Raw genomic sequence first — 27,316 nt, forward strand, 5'->3', positions numbered from 1 at the left:
AATATACACACACATGCACACCCAAACAACCCTACACTCACTCATATACATCCAAACTGATGCCATCATGCCTTTTTTTTGTTGGGTTAAATACCTGTTATAAGTGTATGTTCACATTTTATTTATTTGGTTTATAATTTTGTGCTACATAATATATTTTCTTAAGTCTTACTGAATCAAGCAATCACTCTTGAGGACATTTTGGAAAACATTCCAAAGCCCCTTAGAGAAAAGGCAGAGTGACTGGCTACAAGTGAATGTAGTGCTGTATTTGAGAACAACAGCTGTGTTGTTCAACCAGGATGTGGCGTAAGCTGTGAAAATGTACCTGGATCCTGCACCCTACACGTCTGGCTTCACTCCAAAGGGCAAAGTTTATCTGAGTTGCTATTTTTTTTTGCCTAGATTGCATGGTGAAAATGTCAATGGGCAAGGCTAAATTGTTTCCTAATTGGGTTAAGCTATTAATCTGGAACTTCTGTATAATGCATTTTATTGAGCAATCGGTCACTCTGCAGGGCTGTGGAATTTTGACTGTTTTTTGTTTGTCACAGGGCGATGCTCAAAAAGGAGAAGCTGGAGAAAGAGGTCCAGGGGTAGGTATACAACTGGAATGCCTTCCTAAGAAAATGATCCTAGGTTGCTGACCGTTTCGAGCCCTGTAGTGCAAGTGCAAAAGTGATTTCTATCTACCTTGTGCTCTTGATGGCTCAGGAAGGCAATCAGAAAGATCTGATTTTAGAAGTGGAAATGTGGGGAGAAAATAGCTCAACAGGAGTGAAAGTGGGAGCAGGAGTGTTTAACCCTATCAAATTATGATGCTTAATTTGACTTTGGTGAAAGGTTCCAATGAGAAAAGTATTTGCTTTATTTCTTATTTTTTTATGATAAAGAATAAGTTATAATTTCAGGAGCATAAGAACTACGTGGTCTAAACCATACTTTTGTTAATCCAATTCTGCAGACATAATAAAATTTATCACTCTATTTGATTTCTTATCCCCCAAATTAGAAGATAGTGCCCAAGAACTAATTACAGTATGTTTATTATTTTGGACTTTTCTGGGCATTGCTGTTAAGTGTAGCAAATAGCAGAGATGTGTACAGTGAATAAAACAAAGACCATAAGACATTGGCCCTCTCTGCTTGTCCCCCCTGAACTCAGACCCAGAGATGTTACAAACTATTCTCTGGGCATTTTTAATCCACTTCATAAAAAATCTGATAGAAAGTTTGATAATGTCAACAAAAACTCAGTCTTAAATTTGTGTTATTCATTCAGGAAACATTTCTTAGGTATCTTCTACATATAAAGTATATAAGTATGTGAAAATAAAACTAAAAACACTTATATTTTTAAAAAGCTTATTATCTTATAGGAGACAATTCTACTTTTATCTTCTATTCCTCAGTGACCACACATGTGGAAGTTTTATTTCCTTCATGAAGTTTCCTTTTGTAAAAAAAAAAAAAAAAAAAAAAAAAAAGTCAGGCCAGGCACAGTGATTCATACCTGTAATACCAGCACTTTGGGAGGCCTAGGTGGCAAGATTACTTGAGGCCACTAGTTCGAGACCAGCCTGGGCAACATAGTGAGACCCTTTCTCAACAAATAAATAAATAATACTATTAATAAAAAAGTCATACATAGAATGAAATTTTGTAGTCTGATTCACATGTAACTGCAATAATAGCTTATTTATTAAATAGGTTTATTCAGTTCTCTAAGTACATATGACAATTCTATTTCCATACTTTAAAAATATAGCTGTATGAAAAAGATAAAAAATTCCATTTGAAGAGGACTTGCTCCTGCAGAGAACTGGTAATTTCCCAGGCCAAATAATATTCACTATTGTGAATATTCTTAAAGGGCCATGGGCAGTAGTGACACAATGGAAAAGACTATACAGGATTCCCAAGTGTGACACACAGAAGACAGGAGAAGTGCTGGCCCCCTATTTAGTGTGAGATAAAAGACAGTAGCTTAAAGTCTGATTAGGGCTGATAAAGGACCCTTTTATTTCCTTGATGTTTTATATTTTAGACTGAATTTGAAAGGAGGACCATAATGGATACAAATATTTACACACATTTTAAAGGCCATTATCTCAGCTCATTCTCAAAGCCAATTTCTTTAAGAGTCGCTGTGAAACATTCTTAGTTGCAATAGTTCATAGTTTAAAAGTCAGTATAACAATTTTGTAGGAAGGCCATCACTTCTACAGTGACTTTCAGTGTACATTATCTCCTCCAGTTTTGGCCTAAGGATAACAAATTGGATATGAAAAAAAATCTGAATCTGAGAATAAAATGTGATAAAGACGAAAAACAGATTCTTTCCTTCTCCTCAGTAAATGCACATTTCTCCAAGCACAAAGAGAAGTGAAACAGTTTACATTTCTGTGGTTTAGTTTTCCAGACTGTATAGATGTGTTTTTGTTATACCTTGTAATTGAAAAATGCCTAATTCTTATTCTAATTCTGCCTTAGACTATCATATTTTACTTTTTCTTTTCTTTTTAAATTAGGGAATTCCTGGGTACAAGGGTGACAAGGTAAGTTGGTAACAACCAATAGATAGACCAGAATTTCAAAAAGAAAAACTTCTGTTCATAAGTGTACTTATGAACTTAAAGTTATTTTATTTATTTTTGTAAGTCTGGATTCCCTCTTTCCTGAGTTAACATAAAATAATAATAGAACTTAACATATGGATGTGTGTTATAAGGGATGGAGGGTACCATAAGATTCCTAAGATTAGAATCCAGCCTCCTTCAGCTTTGCAAACATGAATTATTTTACTAGAGAACCCTAATTTATTAGCCATACAGCACAGGTATGCAGGCTAAATGTTTATTTACACAAACAGATTCAGCAATACTCCAAGTAGGTTTCTCCCTTGGAGCTTAACTTCCTATGAAAACCTAGACACCAAACCCTCTCCCAGGGGAAAGAGAGGATTTATCCTGGTTAAGCAGTGAAGAGCCACTGACTTCACTGATTCAGGCAACTGGGTAGAGCTTGCAGGGGTAAATTTGGCAAACAAGCAAACAAAAGGTATGGGTTGGTAGATGGTTTGATGATGATTTGTAAGTTACAAGTTAGGATACCAAACTGCTTTAAAAGGGATTAACAAGTTGTACTGGGGCTCAGGAACCTCTGAGAGTGCTCACTGGTTCATTGATAAGTCTGTCCCACAGTTATCTTTATTATCAGATTTTCTATCTGAAATCAGAATATGCACCTATCATCCATCCCATCCTACAGGGCTACAACCCTCAGGCATGGGAAAGAGGCTGGAACTTTTGAGGGTCCATCTCTGGGTCTCCTCTGGACTCCCTACTTCTCATGGAGCCAGGAGTCTGCAGGAGGTCTGTGCTTCCTTCTCCTGGATCATGCATTGGGTAGCCAAGACCCCAGAAGGCCTGTTCCTGGGAGGGCATACAAAAACCTCCTTTCTATATCCGTCTTTTTCCTAGGCTGAAGGCAAGCCACATGGTAGCTGTTGGGGAAGGAGAGGTCATGCAGGGGGCTTTGTTGTGCTGCCCAGGGCATCTTCACATGTGTGTTCATGCTCTTCTTGCTGTGGAAGGAGTTGGAGGTAGGAAGTGAAGTGGGGGCCAGGGTGCAGGGGGCTGTGTCTGGCAAGGACCTCTGAGGAATTCACAAGTCTTTTAATTCTTTATTCCTTTTGAATACACATTTATTAGAGAAGGAAGCCAGAACATTATTAGTTATCACTTTCAACTATTTAGACACATGATATGTGGGCTTCCACTTACACTCTTTTTTTTATTTTTTATTTTATTTTTTTAAATTGTACTTTAGGTTCTGGGTACATGTGCAGATCATGTAGGATTGTTGCATAGGTACACACATGGCAATGTGGTTTGCTGCCTCCATGCCCCCATCATCTACATCTGGCATTTCTCCCCATGTTATCCCTCCCCAACCTCCCCACCACCACTGTCCTTCCCTTGGTGCCCCCCAACATACCTCAGTGTGTGATGCTCCCCTCCCTGTGTCCATGTGTTCTCATTGTTCGTCATCCGCCTATGAGTGAGAACATGTGGTGTTTGATTTTCTGTTCTTGTGTCAGTTTGCTGAGAATGATGGTTTCCAGATTCACCCATGTCCCTACAAAGGACACAAACTCATCGTTTTTATGGCTGCATAGTATTCCATGGTGTGTATGTACCACATTTTCCTTGTCCAGTCTATCATTGATGGGCATTTCGGTTGGTTCCAGGTCTTTGCTATTGTAAACAGTGCCACTATGAACATGTGTGTGCATGTGTCTTTATAATAGAACAATTTATAATCCTTTGGGTATATACCCAGTAATGGGATTGCTGGGTTAAATGGAATTTCTATTTCTAGATCCTTGAGGAATCTCCACACTGTCTTCCACAATGGTTGAACTACTTTACACTCCCACCAACAGTGTAAAAGTGTTCCTATTTCTCCACATCCTCTCCAGCATCTGTTGTCTCCAGATTTTTTTATGATTGCTATTCTAACTGGTGTGAGTTTGTAGCTCAATGTGGTTTTGATTTGCATTTCTCTAATAGTCAGTGATGATGAGTATTTTTTTATATGTTTGTTGGCCTCATATGGTCTTCTTTTGAAAAGTGTCTGTTCATATCCTTTGCCCCCTTTTGGATGGGTTTGTTTTTTTCTTGTAAACCTGTTTTAGATTCTGGATATCAGCCCTTTGTCTGATGGGTAGATTGCAAAAAAATTTTTCCCATTCTGTTGCTTGCCGGTTCATTCTAATGATTGTTTCTTTTGCTGTACAGAAGCTCTGGAGTTTAATTAGGTCTCATTTGTTTATTTTGGCTTTTGTTGCCAATGCTTTTGGTGTTTTAGTCATGAAGTCCTTGCCTATTCCTATATCCTGAATGGTTTTGCCTAGGTTTTCTTCTAGGGTTTTTATGGTGTTAGGTCTTATGTTTAAGTCTTTAATCCATCTCGAGTTAATTTTAGTGTAAGGTATCAGGAAGGTGTCCAGTTTCTGCTTTCTGCACACTGCTAGCCAGTTTTCCCAACACCATTTATTAAACAGGGAATCCTTTCCCCATTGCTTGTTTTTGTCGGGTTTGTCAAATATCAGATGGTTGTACATGTGTGCCATTTATCATTTATATATTGTAATATACCCTATATCTCTGTTTCGGTACGAGTACCATTCTGTTTTGATTACTGTAGCCTTGTAGTTTGAAATCACGTAGCATGATGCTTCTGGTTTTGTTCTTTTTGCTTAGGATTGTCTTGGCTATGCAGGCTCTCTTTTGGTTCCATATGAAGTTTAAGGTGGTTTTTTCCAGTTCTGTGAAGAAGGTCATTGGTAGCTTAATGGGGATAGCATTGAATCTGTAAATTACTTTGGGCAGTATGGCCATTTTCACGATATTGATTCTTCCTAACCATGAGTATGGAATGTTTCTCCATCTGTTTGTGTCCTCTCTTATTTCCTTAAGCAGTGGTTTGTAGTTCACCTTGAAGAGGTCCTTTACATCCTTTGTTACTTGTATTCCTAGGTATTTTATTCTCTTTGTAGCAATTGTGAATGGGAGTTTGCTCATGATTTCTCTCTCTGTTAGTCTGTTATTCGTATATACAAATGCTTGTGATTTCTGCAAATTGATTGTGTATCCCAAGACTTTGCTGAAGTTGCTTATCAGTTTAAGGAGATTCTAGGCTGAGATGATAGGGTCTTCTAAATGTACAATCATGTCGTCTGCAAATAGAGACAATTTGATTTCCTCTTTTCCTAATTGAATACCTTTATTTTTTTTCTTGCCTAATTGCTCTGGCTGGAACTTCTAATACTATGTTGAATAGGAGTAGTGAGAGAGAGAGAGCATCCTTGTCTAGTGCTGGATTTCAAAGGGAATGCTTCCAGTTTTTGCTATTCAGTATAATATTGACTGTAGGTTTGTGGTAAATAGCTTTTATTGTTTTGAGATATGTTCCTTTGATACCTAGATTTTTGAGAATTTTTAGCATAAAAGGCTGTTGAATTTTGTCAAATGCCTTCTGTGCATCTATTGAGATAATCATGTGGTTTTTGTCTTTGGTTCTGTTTATGTGGTGGATTACATTTATAGACTTGCCTATGTTGAACCAGACTTGCATCCCTGGCATGAAGCCTACTTGAACATGATGGATAAGCTTTTTGATGTGCTGTTGCAATAGGTATGCCAGTATTTTATTTAAGATGTTTACATCTATGTTCATCATGGGTATTGGCCTAAAGTTTTCCTCTTTTGTTGAGTCTCTGCCAGGTTTTGGTATCAGGATGATGTTGGTCTCATAAAATGATTTGAGAAGGATTCCCTCTTTCTGGATAGTTTGGAATAGTTTCAGAAGGAATGGTACCAGCTCCTCTTTGTACGTCTCGTAGAATTCAGCTGGGAAACCGTCTGGACCTAGATTTTTTTGATTGGTAGGCTATTAATTGCTGCCTCAACTTTAGCCCTTGTTATTGGTCTATTCAAGGTTTCAACTTCTTCCTGATTTAGTCTTGGGAGGGTGCAAGTGTCTGGGAATTTATCCATTTCTTCCAGGTTTACTGGTTTATGTGCATAGAGTTATTTGTAGTAATTTCTGATTGTAGTTTGTATTTCTGTGGAATCAGTGGTTACATACCCTTTATCATTTTTTATTGCATCTATTTGATTCTTCTCCCTTTTCTATTAATCTGGTTAGTGGTCTGTCTATTTTGTTGATCTTTTCAAAAAACCAGCTCCTGGATTTATTGATTTTTTGAAGGATTTTTTTTTGTGTGTGTCTCTATCTCCTTCAGTTCTGCTCTGATCTTAGTTATTTCTTGTCTTCTGCTAGCTTTTGAGTTTTTTGGATCTTGCTCCTCTAGCTCTTTCAATTTTGATGATAGGGTGTTGATTTTAGATCTTTCCTTGCTTCCCATGTGGGCATTCATTACTATAAATTTCCCTCTAGACACTGCTTTAAATGTGTCCCAGAGATTCTGGTATGTTGTATATTCATTCTCATTGGTTTCAAATAACATCTTTATTTCTGCCTTCATTTCATTGTTTATCCAGGTGACATTCAGGAGCCAGTTGTTCAGTTTCCATGAAGTTGTGCAGTTCTGAGTTAGTTTCTTAATCCTGAGTTCTAATTTGATTGCCCTGTGGCCTGAGAGATTGTTTGTTATGATTTCCATTTTTTTTTTGCATTTGCTGAGGAGTGATTTACTTCCAATTATGTGGTCAATTTTAGAGTAGGTGCAGTGCGGTGCTGAGAAGAATGTATGTTCTGTGGATTTGGGGTGGAGAGTTTTGTAGATGTCTATTAGGTCTGCTTGGTCCAGATCTGAGTTCAAGTCCTGGATATCCTTGTTAATTTTCTGTCTTGATCTAATATTGACAATGGGGTGTTAAAGTCTCCCACTATTATTGTGTGGGAGTCTAAGTCTCTTTGTAGGTCATTAAGAACTTGCTTCATGTACCTGGGTGCCTCTGTAATGGGTGTGTATATATTTAGGATAGTTAGCTCTCTTGACGCATTGATCCTTTTACCATTATGTAATGCCCTTCTTTGTCTCTTTTGATCTTTGTTGGTTTCAAGTCCATTTTATCAGAGACTAGGATTGCGACTCCTGCTTTTTTTTGCTCTCCATTTGCTTGATAAATCTTCCTCCATCCCTTTATTTTGAGCCTATGTGTGTCCTTGCACATGAGATGGGTTTGCTGAATACAGCACACCAATGGGTCTTGACTTTTTATCCAATTTGCCAGTATGTGTCTTTTGATTGGGGCATTTAGCCCATTTACATTTAAGGTTAATATTGTTATGTGTAAATTTGATCCTGCCATTTTGATGCTAGCTGGATGTTTTGACTGTTAGTTCATGCATTTTTTGCATGTGTCAATGGTCTTTACCATTTGGTACGTTTTTAGAGTGGCTGGTACTGGTTGTTCCTTTCCTTGTTTAGTGCTTCTTTCAGGAGCTCTTATAAGGCAGGCCTGGTAGTGACAAAATCTCTCAGCAATTGCTTGTCCATAAAGGATTTTATTTCTCCTGTGCTTATCAAGCTTAGTTTGACTGGATACAAAATTCTAGGTTGAAAGGTCTTTTCTTTAAGATGTTGTATATTGGCCCCCCACTCTCTTCTGGCTTGTGGGGTTTCTGCAGAGAGATCCACTGTGAGTCTGATGGGCTTCTCTTTGTGGGTAATCCGACGTTTTTCTCTGGCTGCTGTTAGCGTTTTTTCCTTCATTTCAACCCTGGTGAATCTGAGGATTATGTGCCTTGGGGTTGCTCTTCTTGAGGAATATCTTTGTGGTGTTCTCTGTATTTCCTGGACTTGAATGGTGGCCTGACTTGCTAGGTTGGAGAAGTTCTCCTGGATAATTTCCTGAAGAGTGGTTTCCAGCTTGGATCCATTTTCTCTGTCACATTCAGGTACACCTATCAAGCGTAGATTAGGTCTTTTTACATAATCTCATATTTCTTGGAGGCTTTGTTCGTTTCTTTTCACTCTTTTTTCTCTATTCTTTCCTTCTCATTTTATTTCATTGATATACTTTCTTCTGCTTAGTTGATTCAGCTATTGAAATTTGGATATGCTTCACGAAGTTCTTGTGCTGTGTTTTTCAGCTCCGTTAAGTCATTTATATTCTCTAAGCTGTTTATTCTAGTTGGCATCTCATGTAACCTTTCTTCTAGGTTCATAGTTTCTTTGCATTGGGTTAGCACATGTTCTTTTAGTTCTGAGAAGTTTGTTATTACCCACGTTCTGAAGCCTGTTTCTGTCAATTCATCAGATTCATTCTCCTTGCTTCTTTGATCCCTAGCTAGTGAGGCGTTGTGATCCTTTGGAGGAGGAGAGGCGTTCTGGTTTTCGGTGTTTTCATCCTTTTTGCACTGGTTTCTTCTCATCTTACTAGCTTTATCTACCTGTGGTCTTTTGTAGTTGGTGTCTGTCAGATGGGGTCCCTGAGTCGACGTCCTTTTTGTTGATGATGAAGTGATTGCTTTCTGTTTTTTAGTTTTCCTTCTAATAGGCCGCTCTGCTGCAGGACTGCTGGAGGTCCACTGAGTACCCTGCTTGGCTGGGGATCCCCTATGGGAGCTGCAGAACAGTAAGGGTTGCTGCCAATTTCTTGTTCTGTTATATTTGTCTGAGAAGGGTACCTGCCAGATCTCAGCCTGAGCTCTCCTTTATGAGGTGTCTCTTTGGGTATATGGGGGTCAGGGAGCTGCTTGAGGAGACAGTCTGTCCCTTATAGGAGCTCAAGTTCTGTGCTGGGAGCTCCGCTGTTCCATGCAGAGCTGCTGGGCAGGTACCTTTAAGTCTGCTGCAGTGGAACTCATAACCGCCTCTTTTTCCAGCTGCCATGTCCTACGAAGGTCAGCTATACTTATAGGTTCCTATCATGCTTCTGCCTTTTTTCAAAAATGCCCTGCCCCACACAGAGTAGTCTAGTCACAGTCTGCCAGCTGAGGCATTGCTGAGCTGCCGCGGGCCCTACCCAGCTGCTGTATGAACTGCCTCAGTAGTGGTGGACTGCCTTGGTAGTGGTGGTCACCCTTACCCTGACGGAGCTGGGCCGTCCTGGTTCCGGCTTGCTTGCTGGGAAACTCTCAATCCAGAGTGTTTCAGATTGCTTATTTTGTGGGGATAGTACCCGCCAAGCCAGATCGCCTGGCTCCCTGTCTGAGGACCCTCCCTTTCAGTTAAATGGTGGCTCTGTCTCTCAGGCGTTCTAGGCACCAGTTGAAATGGCTGCCCAGATTTGTGTGAGTTTCTGTGTACTAAGCTGTTACTGGCTGAAACCGCCATGCTGAAAATGGTGGTTTTCGGCCTGGAATCTCCTGGTCTGTGGGCAGTGAACATTTGTTTGGAAATGCAGTGGGCACTTACCCTCTGCGTTGTTCTTACTGGGAACTGCGCTCTGGAGTTCTTCCTATTCAGTCATCTTGGATCCTCAGCCCTCCACTTACGCTCTTGCCCTGGGCCCTGCAAATATTAGGGGTGAGCCTGCATGCGAGCTAATAAATATACCCTAATCACTGGCAATGTCAGGCCTCCAAGGGGAAGAATATGAACAACCCCATGATTCTGCACTTAGCAGTCTTAAGAACTTAGGTAACTCAATATATTGGAGTATCTGTTTCTTTGACTGGATGGAATAAAATTTTGTACAGGCCAGCCTAATTTACAGAGTGGTTGGAGAATCAAATAATGGGTGTACAATGTATTCTAAAATGTTGGCTTTTCTACAAATGTAAGTGCCATTATGAAGAGGAAAGGAACATATATTAATACAGGAAAGCTAAAAAATTTTCATGGTTGTAAAATTATCCTGTATATAGTTGAGGAAAATTATGGGTGGCCCCCTCCCCCATTTTGATTTATATAGTGAGGTAGTTATCAACACAAGGAAGCTTTATACATATATATTTTGAAAAGATTCATTTCACTGTCTAGAGAGTTATTGATTCACTGGAAGAGTTCTCACTTGGAAAATACAAGCTGTCAGAGCAAAGTGACCCTGAACCATCGACATTTAAACCAGAATTTCACTAGGAGCAGCAGCGTCAGAAAATAGAGGCTAAGAACAAAGCTGATCTGTTCATAGTTCTCTGAAATACTCACTCTCTGAAACTATGTAATTTTGGCCATTCCACAGGGATTAATGAGCCCAACAAAAAGGAAAATGCCTTTGCAGAGGCAAATAACATGAATACAATATTTTCATTGATGGAAATCAGCCCCCCTCCCCACCAAAAACAAATGCAGTTCCTCAGGCCTCTATAGCTAACAAATCTGTCTGGACAAATGGAATGTGAATTCTAGCCAAAAACATTTTGAGTGTATTTATGGTACTTTTCTGTTTTATATTTTGGTGGTTGACTCATTTTATCCCATCCAACATTATTAAATTAATTGCTTTCTAATTGATTCTTCAAAAGTGATTTTCCATTTGCATTCAGAAATAAACGTTCAACTTGTTCTAAGTGAAAGCTCAGTTTTTCCTGGGTCAGTTTGACTCACAAAAGGATGTGAGAGAAAACGGATTGCTTTTGATCAGAGGCATAGCTGCCTCTAAGGGTCACACCTCCCTCTTTCCTGCTCCTGATGCCTGCAAGAGCCCAGGCAGTACCCCAGGCAGAAATGTCAGGTTAATGGAAAGTTACTTGCAGCCTATGACAGTGTGCCTTGTTCAGCTACAGGTGACTGATAAGAACATGGACTTGAGAGCCTAACAGACTCAAGCCTGTGGTCATGAACACACTAATCTCTCTGAGCCTCATTTTGCTTATCTGTGAGTGGAGATATACCTCAAAAGGCTGCTATGGGGATTAGCAATAATGTAAATGTTATGACGCATACTTTGCATTAATAAGTGGAAGTTACAATTGTGATTTCCCTTCTTAGAGCACTGCTATGTTGTTAAAAGTTCAGCTGATATTTATTTTTCATAGCAAGACTTCCTGGATGAAGAAGTAGTGCCTTGATTTATATTTGAATGTAATTTCCTTATGTCATTGTGTAGTGGCACTTTCAGTAACATGCCCTAGAGCAGTAGAGGCAGAATAAAGCAGCAACAGCAGCAGCAGCAGAAGCTAGTGGTGAGAGCACTGGACTAGGAGTCATTGGGTAGCCTGTGCATTTAAGTAAATCATTTAACATTTCCAATTGTGTTTCCTTATCTTGAAAATGAGAGTTGAATTGAGGCTCAAAATAAAGATATATGTTTCCTTATCTTGAAAATGAGAATTGAATTGAGGCTCAAAATAAAGAGATATATATATATATATATATATATATATAAGCATTTTGAAAACTCTAAAGTGATTTATAAACAAGAGATAATTCTATGATTATAAAACTTTAGTCATTTTTCTGTCACCTTTTAATTCTAATTATTAGATGTCTCAAAAGTCTGACAGGGATTGGTATTCAGAGGTCCCAATTCTCATTCTATTTGAGCAAACTACCTTTTAAAAATATTTTTTTTATTTAAAATTTTTAATTGACAAATCTAAAAAGTTCATATTTATTACATTGTATAAAATATGATTTGATAAGCATGTATGTTGTAAAATGGCTAACTCGAGCTAATTAACATATGCATCACCTCACATAATGATCAATTTTTGTGGTGAGAATGCTTAAAATCTACCCTTTTAGTGATTTTCAATACAAGACATGTTATTAACAATACCCATCATGTTGTACAACAGATCTCTTGAACTTACTGCTCCTATCTAAGTTTTGTATCTTTTGACCAACATTTCCCAAGTTTCCACACATTATCCCTGGTAACCACCCTTCAACTCTGTGCTTCTGTGAGTTCAACGTTTTTAGATCTCACATATAAGTGAGATTATGCCATATTTGTCTTTCTGTTCCTGGCTTATTTCATTTAACATGATGTTGTCCAGGTTCAGATTCATCTATATTGTTACAAATGACAGGATTTCCTTTGTAAAGGCTGAATAATATTCCATTGTATACCACACTCTCTTAAACTTCTTAATTACAAATTTTTAGTCTATAAAATTATATTAACATTTATCTCAGATAGTTAATGTCAGATTAACTGAGATGCAATGTTTATGATAAACTATCACTAATAAACTCGAAAGCACAACTCAAATGTGGTTGTTTTTTTTTTTTTTTGCAATATTCCAGGGCAGACAGGGCAGTAGAGCATAATGAAAAATCTGTAGCATGCTTGCTTCCAAGCCCCACTTTCCCATAGTAGACCTTGCTAACTAATTATGGCACCTGTTCCCACCAACTCACAATGCAATCTCATCTCAGATCCTTTCTCTCACAGTTCTCCAGGTGAACCCTACTAGGTGATCAAGGTTGGTTTCAGGCTGAAGCATGGTGTTCTTAAAATATAGGAATTCTGAGTTAGAATATCTGGGTTCAGACCCTGATTTTTTACTTACTAGCTACTTGATAGAGGGAAATTATCTTGTTGAGTTTAAATGTTCTCAACTATAAAAATAAGAATGATAAAACTGATCTCCTTGGGCTGTTATGTGGATTCAATTAAACCATGTATGCAAAGGACATCTAATATGTGGTTAGACGTTAGGTTTCTTTTCTTCTAGTTTTGTCCATTTCTTAAAAATGTCAACCCTTATTACATTGTTGCTGATGTGTTCCTGTCAAGTTAAGGATGGCTCGTGGGTAAAAATCATCAGATTTCCATGCGCATACAACCCACAGTATTGAAGCTAAAATTGTGTAGAAACCAACAGAGTGCTTATGTTACAAGAGTCTGCTGGGAATTAAAAAATAAAAAACCAAACATTTTTAATACTGAATGATTACAAATGTTTTCTTATTTATTTCACTTATTTATTTTTTAGGGTGAACGTGGGGAATGTGGTAAACCAGGAATAAAAGGTGACAAAGTAAGGAACATGTTTTTAAAATGCTTACAGCTGTGATCCCTTTTGGGTTGCGTTTCCTTAAGGGGAAATTCCTGTGCTGAATTATGGTGATCTCACTACTAAGTTGGAATCAATGGCTCAATTTTTCACGTCTGTAAAACATGGTAGAAAACAAAGTGATGCCTAACTCAAAAATGGAGCCCCCAAATGCCTTTCTTATGGACCATTAAGACTTTGTGATACCCTAACCTTGGAGGCCACACCTACTGAATGTTATGGTGAAAAGAATTATTTAACCAGGAAAGTTAATTCAAGCTGCAGTTCAGTCAGAGTAGAATTGCTTTCCAGATGTGAACACTGAGAATAGGCACTTTCCAAAAGAGTGTGAAGAACTCTGAAATAAGTCAGTGAAATAGTTATAAACAGTGTAGTGCAACTAGACATAGAGATTTGGAATTTTGAAAATGTAGACATAGACAATTAGATAGATATTCACCTTTATTTAAAAAATAAATATAGGCCGGGCACAGTGGCTCATGGCTGTAATCCCAGCACTTTGGGAGGCCTAGATGGGTGGATCACCTGAAATCAGAAGTTCGAGACCAGCCTGACCAATATGGTGAAACCCCATCTCTACCAAAAATACAAAAATTAGCTGGGCATAGTGGCATGTTCCTATAGTCCCAGCTACTCGGGAGGCTGAGAGAGGAGAATTGCTTGAACCCGGGAGGCAGAGGTTGCAGTGAGCTGAGATTGTGCCACTGCACTCCAGCCTGGGTGACAGAGTGAGACTCCATCTCACAAAAAAAGAAAAAAAAAAAGCACTTAAATTTGGAAATAGTATTGAGTATGTTAAAGAGTTCCTCAAAAGGCCAAATATATACAGAGATTATATCTGAAATATAATGTTAAAGGGTCCAAAAAAATACAGCCAAAAATAAATAGTTTTCATTACAGTTAAGAACTATTAACATCATGCCACCAAGATACCAAACTTTTTCAGTTTCTATGTTATAATTCTGGAACGGCGTCAAGGAGAGAAAATGAGGCAGAAAATTAGGAGAAGAGGGGGAGATAATGACATTGGCTCATGGAACTAAACACTTTAAATAGATTGAGACTTTCTGAATGCTTTTAAACTACTGTAGAGCTAAAGTTCAGATGAATCTGCAAAATGTAGGCTTGGTAATTATCTCTGGTCAAAATGGGAAATGTGAAAATAAATAGATTTTTTGCTGGGATATAATTGAACATGTAAGATGTCCTTGGATACTGGAAATACAGAAAAAGGACACACATAGAATAGAACAGAAATTAAAGTCAAACAATACCTGGGAAAACTAGATGAAATAAAAATGGTTGACAAAGGATATCATATTTCATTTACTAAGATATCAGGGATTATTCAATGTCCCATTATTTTCCATGCCAAAAATAAAGAAAAAAAAACCCACTGACAATTATAAATGTAAGGTGCAATTTATTGTAAAATATACCCCAATCTCAGAGATATAAAAACATGAAAGGCCAGGCACAGTGGCTCACACCTGTAATCCCAGCACTTTGGGAGGCTGAGGCAGATGGATCACCTGAGGTCAGGTGTTCGAGACCAGCCTGATCAACATGGTGAAACCATGATCTACTAAAAATACAGAAATTAGCTGGGCATGGTTGTGTGCGCCTATAATCCCAGCTACTAAGGAGGCTAAGGCAGGAGAATCACTTGAACCCGGCAGGTGGAGGTTGCTGTGAGCCAAGATCACACCACTGTACTCCAGCCTGGGTGACAGAGTGAGACTCTGTCCCAAAAAAAAAAAGGAAAAAAAAGTGAAAAAATATGTCTTAGAGCCAATGATATATAGTGTCCTTGACACTAAAAATACAAAAATTAGCTGGGCGTGGTGGCGCACACCTGGCATCTCAGCTACTCAGGAGGCTGGGGCAGGAGAATTGCTTGAACCCAGGAGGCAGAGGTTGCAGTGAGCCGATTGTGCCATTGCACTCCAGCCTGGGTGACAGAGTAAGACTCCATATCAAAAACAAAACAAAAACAACAACAAACAACAAAATAATATCTCACCAGTGTGGGCAACTTGGGAGGCTAAGGTGAGAGGATTCCTTGAGCTTGGGAGGTAGAGGCTGCAGTGAGCTACTCCATCCTGGGCAATAGAGCAAGACCCTGTCTCAAAAAAAACCCCAAAAACAAAAAACAACAACCAAAACCAAATGCACAAAAGTATTATGTCACCTATAAAATTAGCAAACAGGAAGTACTGTATAATACTAATTGTTGATGGGGAGCCTGTAAGATGAAGATACACTCTCTCATACTCAGGGAGTGGGAATGATCAACAAACAAACTTCATGGAGGAAGTGTCCCTCTCTTTATTTCTACGTATGGCCTGGGAGACAAAGGAGAGCCAGCAAACCTTAAATCTGCTTATAGTCTCTGCTTCTGTCATCCCCTTCTAGGAGACTATTTTTAGGAGTGAATCAGAAATTGGACAGGGATTTATACATAAAGATGTTCGTTATAATATTACTTGGGTCAAAACTAGGGAAATTAGTAAATAAATTATGGTAGTTCCCTGTTCTTGAATATTTTCTGTTTACTCTGAGTTTTTAATGACATGGAAAAGTATTTTTGATACAACGTAAGGCCAAATAGGTAGGACACAAAATCAGACATACACTTTGATCACATTATTTGAAGAGAAATCTATTGGGAATAAAACTGGAGGAAATATGCCAAAAATGTTAATGTTATTTGCCTCTGTGTGATTTTTCAAATTGTTTCTTTACATGTTTCTATAAATTTCAAAGTGTGTCAATTGTTAACAGTTATACTTTGATAAGCAAAAAAAAAAAAAAAAGTGGAAATCTGGGGAAATAAAAACTAGACTATGTTCTCCCTCATGAAATAAGGTTTAAAGGGTTTCCTGATTATGGGACAGAATGAAATATTTTCTATTAGAAGAGCATTGAATATAAACAGTGTTTTCCAAGTTCAGTGTCTTGAAGATGAGCCAAAGAGTGATCTAGATATCGTGGAAATGTACTACATTGTTAATTTAACTGACATTGCCCTGTTGGAAGGAAATAATATTCCAATAAGTTTATAGCCCTCCAAGGAATCTTAAAAAGTAATTTATTTACTCTAACCAAAATGACCAAACTGTCAATACATAAGCAAGGGAGTTACATCTAAAATTGTATTTTTGTGGAGTTTGTTTAGTGAAGGAAAGTTTTACACTTCTACTCCTTGGTTTGTTAATTAGGATTATTTCAAGTTATTGTCTTTGATGTTAAGATAACCAGGGAAGACAACAATTACAGAGAAAACATTTCCTTCCCTCCTGCATGTTGAAGATGTGTATTTAGAGAGACTTATTTTCAATTTTATTTCACAGGGATCCCCAGGGCCATATGGAGCAAAGGGACCCAGAGGAATTCAGGTAAGGGGGTTAAAACCTAAGTCTGGATTAGGATCACCTGGGGAGATTTTAAACCACCCCCTTGCCCACTTGCACCCTCTGCCAATTAAATCAAAGTGTGTGGAGATTGAAGTCAGGCGTTAATATTTTTTAAGATCCCCAGATGATTCCAATGTGCAATAAATTTTGGAAATGCCTTCCCTAAAGTTTTCATTAAGTTAACTAAGACTCCCAGAGATAGATACCAACAGGCAAATATTAGTGAGTAGCTAACAGGGTGAAGTTAAAAAATTAAGAATCTGGAAAGACAGAGAAAGTCAAAGTGGTTAAAAGCAGGATGTAAGTATTTTTGCCTGCTACTATAGTGTAGTTCGAAAAGTTATATATTTTAATCTAAATCACAGTATTTATATTGTTCTATAACTACAGGTAATGTTCTATAATAGGGACTGATTCTCTAAGGCATTTAAGTTGGACATCCATAGATTTCAGAAAATAATTTGAATATTTTTCTAGCCTAGGAACTTGTCTAGAGTTATAATGGTGATCTGTGTGAGGAGTTAATTTCAGTATTTCAAGAAGCCTACAGAAAATTATAATTTTACCCAGAATTTCCTAGACACCATCCAGTTAACCACTAACTTTTTGCTTTACTCTGGAAATGCCAGAGCCACGCAGTAATTCTGGTTATTACAGGTTCTTTGGAAGCTCTAACTTCAGTTACATATGCCTTAGATATTTTTAAAAAGAAGAGGTTTAATAGGTAAAATCTTTTTTAGAAAGAGTCAAGAACGTTGGAATAACGTTGAAAATACAGGTTTATTAAATAAACATCTTGTTAATTAAATGTTTGCTCTTAGCATAAGTGCTATTTTAGAAGCTACTTATTTGACACAAATTTTATCTCATTCCATTTCTCAATTGAATGTGATTTCAATTTAGCTCTGTTACACAGTCTAATTTCTAACACCAGGATCTACAGGGACCCTAAAGAATGATTCATTCCTGCTTGGCCTTTTGTACTCAGAACTAATTCTTGGTTTTCATCTTGGAGCAGGGAATTAGTGGACCTCCAGGAGATCCAGGCCCAAAGGGGTTTCAAGGCAATAAGGTAATCTTACCCTTTGGTTAAAGACAGGCCTTTCCCCTAGTGCACCATGGTAATGCATGTTTTATTAGGTAAAAGTCAATGGAATCTTTGAGGAAGTACCTTTGGAAATGCAGAATAACCTGCAGATAGGTACAGAGAATCAAGTCCAAGTGCATTCAGGAAGTCAGCAGCATACCTTTATCATTTATTATTATATTAATCAAACGGGGGCATTATTAACTATAAGCCATCATCTAGAATCTTTGCCGTGTTTGCTTTTTAATCCTGACCTTTATTTATTTTATGGCTTATTAGAAACAGAAAAGCAATAACTAGCGACACAATTCAAACCACTCACTCTATTTCCGAAATGTAATGTCATCTCAATATACAGTTTATAGGGGAAGGAAATTTACAATTGCTATATCAACAGAAATCAAGCTTTTTTAAATTACAGGGAAATCTCAGCCATCAGGACCATGCTTGTAATATCATTCCACAGAAAACCAGCCGAGACAGATAGGGAGGGGTTGAATATAAGCCATATAGAACAAAAAGATGCTGATAGGAGGGATCTTTAAAAGGCCTGGTTATAAGGCTCTCTTTTCCAATGAGGGTGACCATTAATTTGCTAAAACAAGCTTTTTAGTCCCTTTTTTAACTCCTCTAAATGTTTAGTAAATTTCACAGATATAGTAAATATCCAGTAAACAGTGTCGACTTAGTGATTTGAGTGGTATGGAATTTATGGCAGTAATAACAGCAGAAGATGCTGTCCTCAACTTAACCTACAGAAAACCAGCTTTTTAAGGTTGATATTAAATTGAAGTTTTAGGGAGCAATTAGGCTACTTGAGAGAGAGCAAAGAGAGTGACAAGCATAGTATTTTTAATGAGATAGTGACAGTGTGTGATTTATCAGGCCACTTTTAATTGGCAAATTAAAATAGAATGGGCTTCTCAGCAGGCATGTGCTTAGGCTTCATTTGAGAAAATGTCTTTTTCACATCTTGCCTATGATTAATCTCTCTGGGGAAAGAAATGGTCATGTTGAATACTGATGAGCAGTAGTTTTCATAAAATTGTGTTGGCTACAGGTACAATCCTAAAGCAAAAAATATATATTTTGACGGTCAACACAATTTTTAGAATTCTTTAGTTACCTAAGATAATTTTCATGTTTGTGAAAAAGAGACTTAAAATCAGGGATCAGAACTAGGGTTTGCAGTAGTGATAGAATTATAGAATGTTTGAGCCACAAGGGATGTTAGACATCATACTGGCTTAACATTTTCATTTTGGAAATGAGAAATGAAGCCTGGAGATCCAATGGCTTGCCTGAGGCGGAGTCCCAGCCAGGTCCCATCACCTGTGGAGGGCACTGGGGTGGTCCTGGCCTGGAAACAGTGCCTGAAGCTTTGGATGATGCAGGCTGTGGCAGTGGTGGTGGTATAGTAGGGAAGAGATCCAAAAGAATGTGCTCTTCCTGGGCAAGACCAGCCTGGGTAACATGGTGAAACCTCATCTCTACTAAAATACAAAAAATTGGCTGGGTATGGTGGCATGCACCTGTAGTCCCAGCTACTTGGGAGGCTGAGACAGGAGAATCGCTTGAAACTGGGAGGTGGAGGTTGCAGTGAGCTGAGATTGGATTGCACTCCAGCCTGGATGATAGAGCAAGACTCTGTCTCCAAAAAAAAAAAAAAAAAGGTGCTCCTTCTCACTCTCTCTCTCTCTCTTTTTATTTTTAGAGACAGGATGTTGCTTGGTTGCCCCAGCTGGAGTACAGGGGCATGATCATAACTAATTGTAACTTGAACTCCTGGGCTCAAGTGATTCTCCTGCCTCAGCCTCCGAAATAGCTGGGACTGCAGGCACACACCACAGTGTCTGGCTAAATTATAAAATTTTTTGTAGAGATGAGCTCTCACATTACTGTCCAGTCTAGTATGATCTGGAATGCCTGGCCTCAAGGGATCCTTCTGCCCTTCAGCACGTCCCAAAGTGTTGAGATTACAAGTGTGAGCCACTGTACCTGGCCCAATTCTTTATGTCTAATAGTCTTATAACTTAGGACTATAAATCATTTCAATAAAATTTAGCTTTTAATTTCAACTGTTTATTAATTTTTAATAATGCACCAAATGTGTTTTTTTGGGGGCGGTTGGTTATAATTTTTCTGACATAGTAGCACTTGGTGGTTGACTTTTACAGCATAATCATAAAAGGAGTCATTTTTCCAAAACCATTTGAGCACTTCATCAATTTCTCAAGGGCCTCTCTTTTGTAAAATATACATGACATAAAATTTCCACTTACATTTTAATCACAAAGTTCACTGCCAAGTGAACAAAGTTCATTGCCAATTGAAAAGTTGTCAATTTCTAGAGAATGTTGGGGATTGCTGGGAGGCTATGAAGTGGGCGTGAGTTCCCCCTTTTCCCTCTAGTTGTGGTTCTGGTTTAAGGTCTTGACTCTTACTTTGACACTATTACTAACGTCTATATAATTTTTACTACTCTTTGGATCTGTTAGCCGGAGATTCATGTCACATTGATCATTAGCTTTGTTTTCATGTTATACATTTATTAGTGTACTGTCATAAAAGTCAGTTTTCAGGGAATTATTTCATCTTGCCACCTAGAATATACTATACTTTGAAGACATAATAATCTATTTTGTTCCTCAATCTGGAAATAATATTTTGTAGTGACATTTCTTTTTATACATTATCATTTTATCAGACAATTTTAAAAGAAACTGCTATTGCAATTTCTGCAAAGAAACTGTCTAAAATTCAGTAATTTTTTATTCTTTAATGGGTACAAGGAAGATTATTTTAAAACTTCTATAATAGTTAACATTTATTTTTTACGTATTTATTTGTTGGGGTCACCCCACATTGGGCACCACTGTCAGGGCCACAACCTGCGGGGGTCTGTCCTACAGACCCTGACTCAGCTGAGGATGAATGAAGTACACTGACACACAGATACTGTGCTTTGCTACTTTGGCTGAGGGTCTGTGCCAGTTACAGACTCTCTGGAGAGTGCTGTGAAGAGATAGTAGCTGCTGGCCCCCACCAGCCAGTGAGACTTGCATTTGTTTAGCAAAGTTTAATTGACAAAGGCTTGAGTTGATGCCACTAGAGTGAAGAGATTAAAGGATAGGTTCTGATGCCCAAAGCAAACACCATTAGAGGGTAATCTCCCTGGTCAACCTCCCCCCAGCTCCCTGAGAGGGACATCCTGCTCAAAGGTTGGTTTTAAGACCACATGAATAAACAAGTTAGCTAGGTAGATTACTCCCATTCCTTTGTCTTTGTGCCCTAATCTCTCTGGCTCCTGCAAAGAGACTTTGGCTGCGTTCAGCCAAGAACTATAGAAAAAAACCCTTAGGCCTTCCAAAAGGATTTGAGACTATATTCTATAACTTTCTCTAATATTTTTCCCTTAATATTTTTGCCATCACCCTGAGTGGATCCCTACATTTATTATGTATAGGTATGGTTTTAAATACTCATTTAATACTAGCACCACTTTTTGACACATGATCTATTCTTATTTCCTTTGTACAGATTAGTCTACTAAGTCTGTAAGACTACAGAAACCCAGAAGCCTGCTCTTAGCTACCATATTATATCCCTTTAGAAAAAATTGCTGAATTTCCTGAATATTTGGTCTGAAATAAATGCATTTCTTTTCGACAGTAGGAAAGTTCTATCTGTTTTCCCTTTTGGTAGACTCTGTCTAGGGACAACAGTTTGTTGAAAGGTGCATTTCTAGTGGGTTTTAATGTTCATCTGAAAGTGCAGGAAAAAGAAAGGGAATTTCTTGGGAGAAGAACAACAGTAATGCTAATTGTACATTTTCAAATATTGTATTTCATACAAGACCTGAAAATAGAAATCTTTGTAACATTTGCAAAGATTCCATGAGAGTTTCTAGATGGGGCCTGCCTATGTCTATGAATTTATGAATAGTCTTTCTCTTAATTTATACTTCCTTCCTGTTGCTTTCAGGATTGGCTTTTCTTCATTAAAGGGCTTTCAGAAAAGGTGGCCAAAGAACAAAAGGAAAAAAATAGCATGTGTTAAATCAGGAAAAAATGTGCTCCTGGCCCAGTTTCACAAATTGTTTCTGTTAATAATACTTTCTACATGTAAAGTGGCTCCTAGTCTGCCTTGAATGGCTTTGTTGCCTTAGCAACAAAACGTAGATGTTTCTCAGAAAGAAGCCTTAGCTCAGAGGCCACCTCAGCCTCTACCACACATGAAGGTCATCTTGTGGCATTCATAAGAACATCTCAACACAAGTGCCCGAGAAGTCTTATATCTGAGACCATACTGAAAATGTGACTCAGGAGTGAGCGCTGTGCTCAGAGGAAAGACTGAAGCCCTAAAAACCCAATGCTGCTGCCTTCCATGGGGCGGTCGTGGTGGCTCAGGTTGCAGTCACATCTGATCATTGAAAAAGGCCTTTAATTAGTAGGAAGAACAGCTCATGATTGGTAGGCCTTTCAAATCACAGAGGACAAGTTACCAAAACTAATTTTGAACAATTCAACACAGTGGAACACTGGGTGTGCCCAGCCTATATTAGGTAATTTTTGCCATTTTCTTGATGTCTTTCTGAGGTTATTTCTGAAGGGCATTTCCTTCTCAAATCTCATGCAAATCCACTCTTTCCAAGACTCTCTTTGTGCCTTGGGAGGAGGGACTGCATGGTGGCATGTGCAGGAAGCAGCTGGTGACACTTCAGAGTATCCCAGTGTTAGAGCTTCAAGGCCAAAAGGGCACAAGAAGATATCCCTGATGTTTTTTCCCAAGGGAAAGTACCATATGCTAATCCTCAAGCAGTTAGAAAATGCTGCAATATTATATATTTATTTATCTTAAAAGATGAATTGTCTCCCTTCTGCTAACTCCTTTTATTGTTACTTTAGGATGCTCATAATATTCCTGCAGGATATTCGTCTTAAGTATTTTCTTCTTGCTGTATAGTCAAGGATAAGAAACTTAACAATCTTTTACCTATGAGACTTGGTCTTGCTTTACATTCAGTTTAAGCTTCTGAGATATTAATAAAATCCATAGAGAAATAGCGCTAGACTGGTCCAGTTTAATAAATGGATATGGTCAGGGTAAGTGACTCAAACATTCATCCAAAATGGACAAAAGGCTTAGTATTAGTGAATGAGCTCCAACCATGTTTTAAGAGGAGTTCATTGCAGCGAGGGTGATGAGAGTGGTACATGAAACATATAGTTCACCCTAAAGTTTGTACCACCCCAAAGTTTTTGGATATCCTGCTCTTCTGAATCCTATTTTGTCATGCTTCCATCCCAGTTTTTGAGGTTCCCAAGCAAAGGAGATATTTTTCAGGTTAACAATATACTAATGAGGAGATTAAGTAAACAAAGCTAGATGTACAGACCCTGAACTTAAAACTGTAAGCAAGCTAAACATCCCTACACAACATCCTGTTTCCTTCAAAGTGTTCTATGAAGAAGGGTTTTGGCAAGAGGGCTGGCTGTCTTCCTTTTAGATATGACATTAGGAATGAATGTGTGGATATTTCTGGGAGCTGGAAGTGTGCTAATCAAGTTTCTCTACTTTGAGCTTCCATGTATTATATCTTTGAACATTCCTAGTCTTCTTTCAGATAGGAACCATTGGCAGAAGAGCTGGCAGATATGAGCAGGTCCATTACAGTTTTTATAAAGTCTAAATCAGAAGATGTGGGGACAATGGGTCAGGAACACCACTGTCTTGGAGATTTAAAAATTTTGCTATGCATACTTGTTCACACACATTTACGTGAAGCAACAAGTGTTTCTTAAATGAATGACTGAATAAAAGGTTTTAAATGGTGTGAGTGGTCAGCAGTATCATACTGCAGATCGGTCATGTGGGCAATTATCTATGTGATAACTTAATTTGGCAATACTGAGGTCATTGGGAAGCTCTGAAAGAATACTTTCAGTAGAAGGGTCAAGGAGATGGCAATGCGTTGTGGAGAAAACCAGAGAGAAGGATGTAGCAGTCAGGAATATTGACCATTCTTCTAACATACTTGGGTAATAAAGACAAACAGGACAGTGTTGACATACCCCATCAAATGCTTCCTGTGCATTAAACAATCCAATATGTTACTTTTACTTTTTTCTAAGAGTGGCATGAAGACTTGGGGTGTAATTTTTTACAGTTTCTTGTATACAACTTATAGTCTTATGTTTTCTATGTCAGTATTTCCATTGGAACAGAAGTCACTAATGAAGATTTAGTAGTTTTAAAAGTACATTCTTGTTTTGGTCATTATTTAAGTACTTGGTTGGCTCAAAATCCGCTTAGTAGCTAGGTCGACCTACTAAACGTAACTAATGTTTCCAATTGTGGGTTGGAAGTAGTTCAACATCACAAATATGAACAACTATAAAGCATTTTAAACTTTTTCATCAAAGAATCATGTTGTGTAGACATATTTCAGTTCTTATTACAACTCAAAAACCTAACAATTTCCTAACATCATGGTGTTGCTCTCAACCACTTAAAAAGTCATGATTTGTAACAAGATATAATTCCTTATAATCTATCACTTTAAGTGAAGTAAATTAAGTGAAAACATGTAGACACCTACATTTCTTGGTAAAGAATAATCAATCTAACAAAAAACTTTTTTAAGTTCACAATTATCTTAACAGAATGACTGTATTTTTGGCTTCATGTAAAGTATTTTAAGTATAGGGTACTTGAAAATGTCAACTTTTCTAGTTGTCCAAAAACAATAATTTGCTGTCTGGTTCTCCTGGCAGGATAATGACTTTGAACAAGGTTGTGACTACTCAGTGTATAGGAAGAATCCCTTTACAATTTTAATTATAAATAGCTGTTAAATGAAGAATCATACCAAGCTGCCAAATGATGTGAATGTTTTTCCTTCAGAGATGTCAAAGTCTAAATGCTATTTCTGTTCTGGGCCTAATTAAAGGGAAAGAATCATTAGTAATTCAGCAATTCTTGCTGTGGAGAAGGCTTTGACCTACATGCACATCTGCCTACCAAAACTCTAAATGAGCTTATTAACTCATTTGACATGAGACAACTGATAGTGACAACTTGAAGTGGCTGCCAGAACATGTGGGATGTCAGCCAATGGCTTCAAGGTAGATGATTTCTATTCCCAAATTGCTGATGCATGTGGTTCCCAGCAGATGGGGTATATATACTGTGTGTGTGTGTGTGTGTGTGTGTGTGTGTGTGTGTGTGTGTGTGTAGATTGTCAGGTAAAAGCTCTGATGTACCAAGGAACCTAAAGTGCTGCCAACATTTCCCACAAAGTGGCTGAGTCTAACCTGCATACGTAAAGAGGGCACTAATGTGGAATGAATCAGCCACTGCAATGTCTTCAGGAGGGATGTCAGAATGTTTCCTTTCTAATTTTGTCAATATCCTTATTTATTTCAAGTAAGTTGCAATAACAACTTTGCAACAGAGAAATTAATTGTATTCCAAGGATAAAGGTTTTTGTTGTGGTAAAATATACATAACATAACATTTATTATTTGAACAATTTGTAAGCATGCAATTCGGTGGTTTTAAATATATTCACAATGCTATATATATAACCATCACCACTATCTATACCCAAAACTTTTTCATTGTCTCAGCATAAACTCTGTACCCATTAACCAATAATTCCACATGTTTCCCTCCTCCCAGCCTCTCAGGGTAAGGTTTTAAGAAACATTATCACACTATCATATGAACCCATCTCCTTTCATAAATCAATGGCCTTATTCTTAGGTTAATGGAGTATGTCCACCCTGAATTCTTACCAGCAACTCATTTTGTGCTGGAGGATTCTAAACAGTGTCTTCTAGAGCTGCGATTCTCAAAATCTCTCCTAATGGGCTGCTGACTGGTCCTTCCTTTTAGGGAAAATGACTTGCATTTTCTTACATTTTGTTATATATAATGAAGTATGATTTTTCTATTAGTTGAAACACATGAATTGCCATGTTTGTAGGCCAAACATGGTCAAATATTGTCAATTTCATGTGGTTTAATAGCATTCTAGAAGGTGAGTTAAGAGTTACTAAAATGTGGTTCAATATAATTTGTATTATATTCTTTACCAATTCATTGTTATTAGAATTTTTTCTGCTTTAGAAGGCACAAGTAAACTGGACTTTCTCTCTTACATACGTAGCTGGTATTCAAAAAAGGTTTTAACTGGAGGTTTGACATAATAGTGGTTCCAAACTCAGTACAGTTCACTTACTGGTTTATATGTAGATTTGCCTTATGTGATTACAGTATTGCCAGTTGTAATTTATATTACTTTTAACATTAAATGACAACCAGGTAGACTTTATGTACCTGAAATGGCATGTGCATCAGCTTAGATAAGTTATATTTCCTCTTGGCTTATATTTTATTTTAGAGGTGCTTTGTTTTCATATGATGGATTTTCACTTTTGAGTAGATTGTAATTATCTGACTTTTGCATTTTTCACCCTATATTAAAAATATGAATTTAGTCTGCAATCATATAATTTTTGAAATACTTTAAAAGAAGAATTTAAAAATTTCAAGAGGCAGTTTGGCATAGTAGTTGAGAGCACTGGCTTTAATGCCAAACAACCAGGTTTCAAACCCAGTCCTATGTTTTACTGACTGCGTGATTTGGGCAAGTTACTTTACCTCCCTATGACTCAGTCTTCTCACGCATGCAGTGAGTTAATAATAGTACCTACTTCTTAGAGTTGTGATGAGGATTAAATGAGTAAATACGTGTCAGTTATGCAGAGAAGCACTTGTATAGTAAGTGCCATATGTGTTGGTAATTTTAATTAAGTAGTTAAGTATTTTGACAACTGTCTTTATACTAATGTATACCAAGTTTATTCTGATAAATTTTCTAAAAACAAGCCTTTTATAGCACAACACTTCCTCCGAAATGAGAAACTTGGTGCTAAAAATGGAGCTTGATTTAACAAGTACTTGATAAATATTGACTCCCCTCTTTTCCCCTCTTTCCCTCCCTCCCTATCTCCTCCCTCCCTTTCCCCTCCCTCCTTTATCCTTGTCCCCTTCCCCCTTCCCTCCCTCCCTCCCTCCCTCCCTCCCTCCCTCCCTCCTTCCTTCCTTCCTTCCTTCCTTCCTTCCTTCCTTCCTTCCTTCATTCCTTCCTTCCTTCCTTTGTTCCTCTTTCCAAAAGGAGGCTTTCTTGGCCTTTCTCCCAAGCCCTGATATACAGTCATCTCTTCCCTAAGTTTCAGCTGAGAATGTATCCTGGCCATACTTGAACCATTCTGTACCTACAAAATGTTCATCCATCATTTTCTTCCATTTGAAAAGCATTAGAATATTTGCAATAAAACTTAAAATATTAAAGTTGGCA

At 37.8% G+C, this 27,316-nt stretch overlaps 1 protein-coding gene across 7 annotated transcripts in view; it reads left to right on the forward strand.

The window, feature by feature from the left end:
* The window catches only part of COL28A1 (collagen type XXVIII alpha 1 chain), a 207,582-nt gene that overhangs the window by 52,076 nt on the left and 128,190 nt on the right, over positions 1–27,316 (forward strand). For all 7 annotated transcript variants that reach the window (XM_032287127.1, XM_032287128.1, XM_032287129.1 and 4 more), the window contains 5 exons: positions 555–596; positions 2,532–2,558; positions 13,366–13,410; positions 16,800–16,844; positions 17,881–17,934. In XM_032287127.1, coding sequence (XP_032143018.1) covers positions 555–596; positions 2,532–2,558; positions 13,366–13,410; positions 16,800–16,844; positions 17,881–17,934 — 213 coding nt within the window. The remainder of the gene's footprint in view (positions 1–554; positions 597–2,531; positions 2,559–13,365; positions 13,411–16,799; positions 16,845–17,880; positions 17,935–27,316) is intronic.

The sequence above is a fragment of the Sapajus apella genome, unplaced genomic scaffold (assembly GCF_009761245.1).
Source record: "Sapajus apella isolate SASKATOON/1434 unplaced genomic scaffold, GSC_monkey_1.0 scaffold19, whole genome shotgun sequence".
Classification (NCBI taxonomy): domain Eukaryota; kingdom Metazoa; phylum Chordata; class Mammalia; order Primates; family Cebidae; genus Sapajus; species Sapajus apella.